The 10,190-nt window shown below is 45.1% G+C and overlaps 1 protein-coding gene across 1 annotated transcript in view; it reads right to left on the minus strand.

The window, feature by feature from the left end:
• Nucleotides 1–9,277, minus strand: part of KCNMB4 (potassium calcium-activated channel subfamily M regulatory beta subunit 4) — a 56,207-nt gene extending 46,930 nt beyond the window's left edge. Inside the window, exon 1 of the mRNA XM_081083297.1 lies at nt 8,432–9,277. Coding sequence (XP_080939423.1) covers nt 8,432–8,767 — 336 coding nt within the window. The 5' untranslated portion in view covers nt 8,768–9,277. The remainder of the gene's footprint in view (nt 1–8,431) is intronic.
• Between the last annotated feature and the right edge of the window lie 913 nt (nt 9,278–10,190).

The following is a 10,190-nucleotide window of genomic DNA, read 5'->3' on the forward strand; positions in this document are numbered from 1 at the left end:
AACATGTAAAACGGACTACTGCTTGGAATACGGTCAAGAGGCATTTGGAGTGGATAGACCCCACCACATGGTTTCCTAGAATCAATTGGTATTTGATCGGACCCATTGCTGTTATTGTAATTCCCTCTGTTTTTCTTAGTCTACAAAATCAGAACTCCAGCAGTGAACATGCTTTGCAGACCCCGACATTCCAAAGCAGAAAGTTTGAAGCCTCCCTTTGTCTTCTGCAGCCAGCATAACAAAAAGGGGGAGATGTGGGGAAGCACAGGACTTGGTTGGAAAGTCTGTAGGGAGGATTCTCTGAAAGGTCAGGAGCCTTTTGGGGGACTTTGTCAAAGGCGGCAGCCCCTGCCTTGACTTTTCCAAAGAAGTCCAAGCCCCTAGGTGTTTTACTATAATCTCAAGGTTTAGTCTTTAGACACAACCTTGTAGAAGCATGTGCTATCTCAAGGATACTTACCCTGTTGATAATATCTAGAGGTTAATTTTATTTCAAGCTGTTGCTACAATAAAAGCCTAAGAAGGCAAGCGAATGGGGCTGTTTGGTTCCGATAGCCAAGCAGTCCCTTAGCCCTATCTTTCACACAAACATGTGTTAGAGTAATCATTCATCTGTCGCTCAGGGACTGCTGGTCAGTCCCAGCAGGAGATCAGTGAAAAGAGATAGTAACAAAGCAAATAATAATGGCCTTGACTAGGACGGTGACAGTGAAATTTTTAAAAAGTATTAATATCAGTGAATCATGGTCTCATTGATAGAAACAAAAGATTACAGAATAGAAGCAGGTTTTGGAGAGATAAAGATGAATTTGGTTGACATTTTTATCCTTGAAATAGAGAAAACATAAGGTAATTATGATTAAATCAAATATTTAGCTTTCACTAAGCACTATTATTGTCTGTTTTTCTGTTCTCAATAACTATTTTAAAATAATGTCCTGATATAAACAATTATATAAACATTAGAGGCCCAATGCATGAAATTTGTGTAAGAGTAGGCCTTCACAGCCCCGGCTGCCTCAGCCTCCGCAGTGCCAGTTTTTCCGAACAGCAGAACAACTGTCCAGGGAGGTCATCTGGACAGTTGTTCTGCTGTTCGGACATTCGGGCGATTTGCATATTATACTTTTATTATTATAGATATTCATTACAAAAACAAAGTTGGATTAAACTTCTAGGATTTAGGATTTAACTTTCTCAATATATGCTGCTATGATATAGTTACATTATAACTAGTCAAGTGTCCATTTGATCCACTGCATCAGTTAGACAGATGAACGGTTTAGAAGAATTAAATGAGTGGATAATCCTTCACATGTGCATCACTATGCAAAGACCTTCTAGTGGCCCAACCTACTATATTCTGCTGCTCAACAAAGCAATTACATAAATGAATTTATTTGAATTAGTTTATTTACAAATATGGTCACAAATTAAATAATTTAATAAACACATGGTTTAAATTAATAAGTGGTTATTATTTTTAGGTTTATTTCTTTATTAATTTTTTGAAATCTTTATTGTTGAAAGTATTACAGATGTCCTCTTTTTTCCACCATTGACCCCCTCCAACTCACCCCCATCCCCTACCCCAGGCCTTCAACACCCTATTGTCTGTGCCCATGGGTTATACATATATGCATACAAGGTCTGTGGTTGATTACCTCTTAAAAGAAAAGAAGAGGATATTACTACCACTCAAAAAGCACAAATTTTTACACACTGATTTGTGTGCTAGAGAATCCTAAGTCTCAGCATGAGAAATAATTAGAAACATGTAATATTAAAAACCATTCTGTTCAGTATTTTACTGACTGATTATAGTAAATGAAATATATAAATGTACTGTTTATTTAGAAACACAACTGAATATGAAATTCTGCTAAGGACTGAAACAAAATTTTAAACCCAAGGTAAATAAAACTTGACATCTTCTTTCTTAAATGAGTGCCAAAACCATTTTAATTATACAAAATGTATCGATGACTTTAAAAAGTTTTATAACACTGAGGCAAGCTTATGATAAAATAAATGCATTTTTTTCCCCAACATCACAAATCTCTTTTGCAAAAGTAAAAAGTGTCTGGTTAGTGTTTTAAACACATAATTTGAGGGGATGTTACAACTAATTGAGACCTTCATAAATGACATCCACAAATGGAGGTCAGAGAGGGATCATGGTAAGTAATCTCGGACAGGAAGATCTCAACAGCCTGCAAATTAGATTGTTTCTAAAGAGCCATATATAGATGGATTATTAATATGTTCTGACCAAGTCTTTAAATATCTAATCATATTACTTACTCTAAATCTTCCTTGGCCGCTCTATTCATTTCTTATTGCTGCTGTAACAAATTTAGCGACTTAAAACAATACAGATTTGTTATGTTACAATTCTGGAGGTCAGAATTCAGAGGTGGATCTCACTGAGCTAAAATCAACAGCAGCTGGACTGCATTCTTTTCTGGGGACTCCAGGGAAAATCCATATCCTTGCCTCTCCCCACCACCATCACCACCACCACTTCCTGAGAAAAGAAGGCTGCCTGCATTCCTGGCTCATGGCCCCCTTCTGTACTCAAAACTAGCAATGGCTGGGTGAGTCATTCTCAAATTGCATGTCTCTTTTCTTGAACATTTAAGGAACCTTTGTGATTATACTGGGCCCACCAGGATAATCTTAATTTAATGTCAACTGATTAGCAACCTTAACTCCATCTGCAACATTAATCCCCTTTGCCATCTTATCTAATAAAGAGGGAATGTGCAAATTGACCATCATGCCATAACGGTCAAGATGGCTGTGCCCACAGTGGAGGCGGGGATTCCGTAACACAAGATGGCTGCACCCGCAGCAGAGACTGAGTTCCTATAATGAGCCTTAATGAGCAATCAGCAGGGATCTGAGGCTGCGTGGTGCTGGGCCGAGACAGAGGACCTGAGGCTGTGCCCCCCACCTGTGGGGCTTGGCAGGGGACCTCAGGCCACATCCCCCACCTGGCAGGGCTTGACAGGGGACCTCAGGCCACATCCCCCACCTGGCAGGGCTTGACAGGGGACCTCAGGCCAGGCCCCCTGCCCTGGTGCCGGGCCAGGTGACCTGAGACTGCACCCTCCACCCAGTGGGGCTTGGTGGGGGTGGGGCTGGCCGGGTCTGGATCTAGCCCAATGGGGGTGGGGTCGGCCGGGTCTGGGTCTCACCCGATTTCAAGGAGCACGTGGTGGGCAGGGACTTGACTCTGGTTCCTGTGGCACGCCCTAGACTCTGACAGGAGGAAGATTTTCATATACATTTTAATAATTTTCTTTCATCTCTTGACACTTCTATTATAGAGAAAGGGCATACAGCAATATTAAAATATTTCCTCTAATTAATCCCCTTTTAATGTGCATGAATTTCATGCACTGGGTCACTAGTCTATATATATAAAAGCCTAAACCAGCGGTTCTCAACCTGTGGGTCACGACCCCTTTGGGGGTCAAACGACCCTTTCACAGGGGTCGCCTAAGTCCATCGGAAAACACATATATAATTACATATTGCTTTTTTGATTAATCACTATGCTTTAATTATGTTCAATTTGTAACAATGAAATTGGGGGTCACCACAACATGAGGAACTGTATTAAAGGGTCGCGGAATTAGGAAGGTTGAGAACCACTGGCCTAAGCGAACCTTTGACCATTTGATCAGTAGCTATGACACGCACTGACCACTAGGGGGTAGATGCTTAACCCACAGGCATGGAAACATGGAACAGACTAATGAATCTCAGAGGGACGGGGGGAGGGGGAGGGCAAGAAGAGATTAACCAAAGATTTTATATGCATACTAGAGGCCAAGTGCACAGAGTTGCACACCGGTGGGGTTTCTTGGCCTGGCCTGTGGGGATCGGGCTGAAACCAGCAGTCCAACATCCCCCAAGGGGTCCCAGATTGCCAGGCCAAGGGACCCCACCAGTGCACAAATCCATGCACTGGGATTCTAATGTAATATAAGATATTCATAGGTTCTGGGGATTAGGATGTAGACATCTTGGGCAGGGAGAGGGGGGGAATATTATTCTTTCTACCATGGTTTCCCCATGTCTGACCATCCTGGCTCTCAAGGTCTTCTTCACTACTGATCCCAATATACTCTCCTGCCTTACCCCCAAAACTCTGCTCTTTGTAGCCTCAGTTCCAGCCACACCAGTCTATCTGCTAATCCCCCAAAATACCCCATCCTGGAAGAGTTCCACAGCTGTACTCCTGGCATTTTCTCTTCCTGATGTTCTCCTTCATACCTTGCCACCTTTCCTCCCAAGATGAAAATTCCATTCATTCTCAAAATTGTGGCAGATGTTTTATTTTCCATAAAGCTTTACCCCTAACCTTTCTTCTCTAGATGTTTATATCATATCAGAGAGAGAAAAAAACTCAAAGCAAAAATGAAACATAGCTTCTAATCACCCACTTTCTCTTGTTCTACATATAGGAGGCCGGTTTTAAAAATTCATCATTTCTTTGCCACCCAATGTATATGTTGATGCAAAAGCAAACGTCTGGAATTGCCAAAGTTTATTTCATTTATATTTAACCAATTTAAAATTACACTACAGTTGATCCTTGAACAACATGGGGTTAGGGACACAAACATTCCACACAGTCGAAAATTCATATACAATATTTGACTCCCCCCAAACTTTACTAATAGTCTACAGTAGACCAGAAGTCTTAGCAGTAACATCAACAGTTGATTAACAGATACTGTTTATGTTACTGTATGTTATATGTATTATATACTGTATTCTTGCAAGAGAGTAAGCTAGAGAAAAGAAAATGTTATTAAGAAAAATCATAATGAAGAAAAATACATTTACTGTATTACTGAAAAAATCCATGTATAAGCAGACCCATGAATTTCAAACCCATGTAGTTCAAGGGTCAACTATAATTTTAAATGACTTTCTTGTCCTTCAGAATTTCCTTGAGTCCCTCCTTTTATACCAGCTCTCTCTATTCATTCAGTAGCACCGGTAATATCTTTTGACCTAAAAACACAATCATTAATCATGATGAATCCTTTTGGTTCTTATTTTACTTTTCTTGCAAAATAGAGGAGTACATTTTATAAGCCAGTGGCTTTGACGCTGTCTACACATTAAAATCACTTCCAGAACTGTTTAATAAACATTCATGCCCAGGCCCATCCAAGACCAAGTCTGAATCTCTGAGGGCTGGACCCAGTGAGAGTTTTTTTAAAGTTCCCCCAGTGATTCTAATGTGCAGTTATAGTTGAGAATCAAAATCCTTGGCACACACAAGTCACAAAGAAGTAATGCAGCGGTGGAATAGTAGCAAGCGGGAGCTGATCCCAAATTTGGATTTTAATAGAATTAACTCTCTCAGATCAGATATTGCCCTGTATATAATTAGTTGACTTTAATACTGTATTACATGACTGGATACAGTGATCACTTTAGATAATAAGAATATGATTCAAAACATAAACAAGTTGAACAAAACTTGAAGATATTTTTAATAAATTATTAGTCAAAAGTCAAATTTATTCATGCCATCTTCTTTAGTATTCTATGGCTTAAGAAGTTATATATTTGCAATATTTTTCTCTTTCCCTGCCTTTTACTGTAATTAAGACAACAAATTGAAAGGAAGGGGACAGTCCTTGTTCTCTTTTTTCTAAGAAGTGATTTCCTACATGATTTCTTGTGGTAGTGGATCATGAAGATGAGAGTGTGGGGTGAGTAGGATTCATGGCACTGTAGGGAACCCAGACATTGCAGACAAAGGGAGTGGGTGGGAACAAGGCCTTCAATAAAGTGGTAAGGTGAGGCAAAAACAGTGATGTAGGCAGCCAAAATGCAAGGGCAATGAGCAATGGGTCTTGCCTGACAACAAGGGCATTGTGGAAACATTCTGCGTACGACTCTGGCACAATATTTCAGTTACATTGAATTTTTCCATTACTAACTGCTTATGAGAATTTCCAAACTGAGCATTTAATTGCCCCAAAATAGAAAGATGAGAATAAAAGAACGTATGTTCTATAAATGCTACAAAGCAGTCATAATTTGGATAGATATACACTGATTTGGCTGAGGAAACTTCGACTAAATTAACTGGGATGTTGTTCATTATTTTCTGTAATAGAAATGGATGGTCCTCGAGTTCTGTCATTTCTTGAATAACTTTATACCATGTTATTTTGTTCAGATACTTCTTCAAAACAATGGTTGTTGCTAGGATCTGAACTAGCACTGGAAGAAAATAGATCTGTAACAAAAAAAGATAGGGGAAATTGTAGTATTACATAAAGCATTATGACTACTTCCAAATGATTTTAAAATCTATGCCCTAATGATCCCAATTTACTTTTTCTGCCAGATGCTTCAAAATTGCATGGAAATTGGGCAGCAGCCTTTTTGAAGTAAATTCTAACTTTTCAATGTCTTGATTAAATATTAGCCATTTGTTCATTTATGTGCATGTATTTTATTAGTGACTGAACCACTATCTTAAACCAATTAGCAATGTTTCATCAATTTTAACAACACCTCCTAAATGATACACTACGATATAATTTCTAAATCACTATTACCGCTTGGCAACTTTCTTTTATATTAATGGTTAAATCTTTTTTTAAAAGGTGAGGTTTCTAAAACCCTGATATTTCTTTTGAAATTCCTGAGCATTAAGCAGATTAACTTACATTTGTCTTTGAAACATTGCTTCTTCAAGACTTTGAACACTATGCTCTTATCTAAATTCTGTATGTCCATGTTTGTTTATATGTCCTCTTCATTTTTAAGGTTAATGAATATACATTTGTCAGCAGGGCCATCTTTTTTAAGAGGAATGATATTTTTTTAAAAAGGTACTCCTTTGTAAAAATGTCCCAAATTCAAGAATTTACTGTTTAGAAAATAAGACCAGGGGTTTTGCCCCAGAGAAATCATAAGCTTATGTTAAATACTTAAAAAACACTGATATATGCTTTTTCTTCTTTTGGATGGATAGAATTGTATCTTGTCACATTTAACAAAGTTTTCCTGTGTACACAAGATTTACTCCCTTTTGGACTAGTTTCCTCCTTGACCTTCAAGCATTGCCCTCGTAGAGGGAAAATGTCAGTAACTTTAAAAGAAGACACCCATCTTCACTTTGATAGTTAAGCAACAAGAATATTTAAAGAGACCAAGAGAAGAAGAAGAAGAAAGAAAATCCTTCTTGCAGAAGCAGGTGTACTACAAAGCTCAATTAGTTCACAGACTGAGGACACAGCTTTTTATAAGTTTTTCTCCACTGGGAACGGTTTGAGTTTTCCTCTCTCTGCTCTCCATCCCTCGAGTCCTAACTAGGTTTGCTCTTTTTTGCTTGTAAGAAGGAAAAAAGTGGCCAGGAAAGGAGTATTTGGTGTACTTACCGACGGTTTTCTATTTTCAGTAAATTTTACCATTCTCCAAATGGCTTCCAAATGTCCCTAGACACAGAATCACTAGGCTCCCTCTAGATCAGCGGTTCTCAACCTGTGGGTCGTGACCCCTTTGGGGGTCGCCTAAGACCATCAGAAAACACATATATAATTACATATTGTTTTTGTGATTAATCACTATGCTTTAATCATGTTCAATTTGTAACCATGAAAATACATCCTGCATATCAGATATTTACATTACGATTCATAACAGTAGCAAAATTAGTTATGAAGTAGCAACGAAGATATTTTTATGGTTGGGGGTCACCACAACATGAGGAACTGTATTAAAGGGTTGCGGCATTAGGAAGGTTGAGAACCACTGCTCTAGATCTTTTTGGGAATCTATTTCATGAAAACTTGGAGTCCTCTGTACCCAAAGGACCTATGCAGAATTTCACATTTGATTCTGTATCATTTATCAACCCTCAAAAGCTCACCTGTGGACCCCAAGTTAAAATGTTTGTCTAGAGTTAAAAGGCAAGGAGCCCTCTAACACCTTTCAAGGGGCTCAAATCCCTCCTCCGCCTTGCAAGGCGAGTTCTTTCAGTGGCCAGTGGGAGCTCGGACTTTGACCGGAGTAGGTGGATCCCTGCTACCCACTGACTGGCCCGGATCGGAGGAAAAGTTAAGTTTCCGCTCCTTACATTTCTCCAAAGCCCATCCTGTATGCGCCGGACCGGACCTGGGCCAAGGCCTCCAAATCTGAGACCAGGCAACACAAGTGCGTCAAGAAAGCCCCAGGGCACCGCGGGTCGCCGCACACAAACCCACCTAAAGCACCGGCCCGGGCTCCCCGACGTACTTGCCGCAGGTTTCAGCACAGCCTCGGAAGCCTGGTCTCCTCCCAGCCACCCGCGCGCACTCCGAGCCCAGCCCGCGCGGGGTCCGCCGGGGAGGCTCCCCAAACCCCAAGACCTCTGCGGGAGCGAGGCATCCTTCGCGGGGGTCCTTACCTTGGGGTTGGTCAGGAGCTGGTGCTCGTCGCTGTGCAGCAGCGCCCTGGAGTTGGACTCGGAGTTGTTCACGTAGACCTGGACGCAGGGGTACTGCGCGGTGCCCCTGCAGTCGGCGCCACAGGTGAAGGTGCACTCGAACACCTCGCCGATCTGCTGCACCGACAGCACCGTGCAGTTGGCCGCCGTGGCTTGCAGATCCTGCAGCGCGGGACTGAGCCAGCAGAAGCCGAAGATGAAGAGCGACACGACGCCGGAGATGATGAGAAACAAGCCGAGCCGGATGCTCTTGTCCTCGGCTTCCGTGTACTCGTAAGCCACCCGGAGCTTCGCCATCGCCCCCAACTCCCGGCGGCTGGCGCGCTCCCCCCCAACCCCCGCCCCCGGCGCCGAGCCCGACCGCCTCGGGCGGGAGGAGCCGCCGCCGCCGCCGCCGCCGCGCGACAGCAGGGGAGTGGGCGGCGAGAGGGAGCGCGCGAGAACAAAGGGGCCGAGGCCGGCGACGCCCCCGGAGGCGGCAGCGCCTCCACTTGCGGCCCCGCTGCCGCCGGTGCCCCGGAGGCTCGCGCTGCTGCCGCGGCTCAGAGCCTCCTGCACCCTCGGGCGCGGGGAGCGCACCGGCGGCTCCGGCCTCCAGCGCCCCCTGCCAGCCTCCGCCCGCGCGCTCTCCCGGCCTCCCCCGCCCCGCCTCCTCGCGCCCGGAGTCTCCCCGTCTTCATCGCTCGCCTGCCGCTGCTCCGCGACTCGCCGGGCGAGCGGCCCCGGGGGCAGGAGCGGTGGGGTCGGAGTGAGCAGAGGGGACACCCCCGAACCGGAGGCTTCTCCGCCCAGCCGCTCCCTCCGCGGACCCCGCCCTCCCGCCCCGCCCCGCTCGGGGCGTCTCCCGTGGGCACGGGGCGGCGAGCGCGGGGGATAGCGGCTGGTGACTGGGTCCTCGTTCAGTTCCCTTGGAGGGACGTCCGAGATGAGAGCTTAGGTAGGATCAATGTAGCCTAACTGGAGTGAAAGTTAAAAAAAAAAAAAAGAAAAGAAAGAAAGAAAAAAGGAGGAGAAGGAGGAGGCGTAGCGCCAGCAGAGCGGCGGGAATCTTGAACCGGTATGAGGACTGGTCAGCAGCAGGGAGAGTGAGCAGCGGGCGCTCCCGGGAAACCGGCGGCTGGAAGCGGGGCTGGGGCGCCCGGAAGGAATCCCGCCACAGTTCCCTCGCTCCTGGCGGGCACGCGGCGGGGCCGGGCCGTGACCCCGCCGCTGGCCTCCTCCCTCCCTTCTACCCCTTCGGCGAACGCGGTATAGGTCTGGCCGCAAGGCAGCGTATGGGAGTGAATGAGGCCGGGTCAGGCGGGGTTTGCCGTGCAGACAACGCGCCTGGGGGCGGGGGGGGGGGGGGCTGCGACTGGTAAGACCAAGGACCCTCGCTGTCTGGCTCCTGGATGACTTCGCCGCAACTTGTTTCTGCTGGTCGACCCCAACTCGACTTGCCCCGCGGCTGGGACTGGCTGAGTAGGGGGCGAAGGAAAGCGGTGGAGAAGCTTGCAGCCCTGGAAGGAGACACCACTTTCTCCGTTAGCACCGTCCCCTCGTCCGGGACTCCCGAGAACAGAATCCTTTCTGTTCAGTTTCCCTCCGAGGAGTCCTGCCACGCTGGGCCCGCCCGGGATTGTAGACGGGCTTCCCAGGGGCGCTGCGCAAGGCAGACCCGTTCTGGGACAGGTACTGTTCCCAGAGCTGCGCCCTGCTCACTCAATTCTGCCCGTTGCTC

The sequence above is a fragment of the Myotis nattereri genome, assembly GCF_964212035.1.
Source record: "Myotis nattereri genome assembly, chromosome: 2".
Classification (NCBI taxonomy): Eukaryota; Metazoa; Chordata; class Mammalia; order Chiroptera; family Vespertilionidae; genus Myotis; species Myotis nattereri.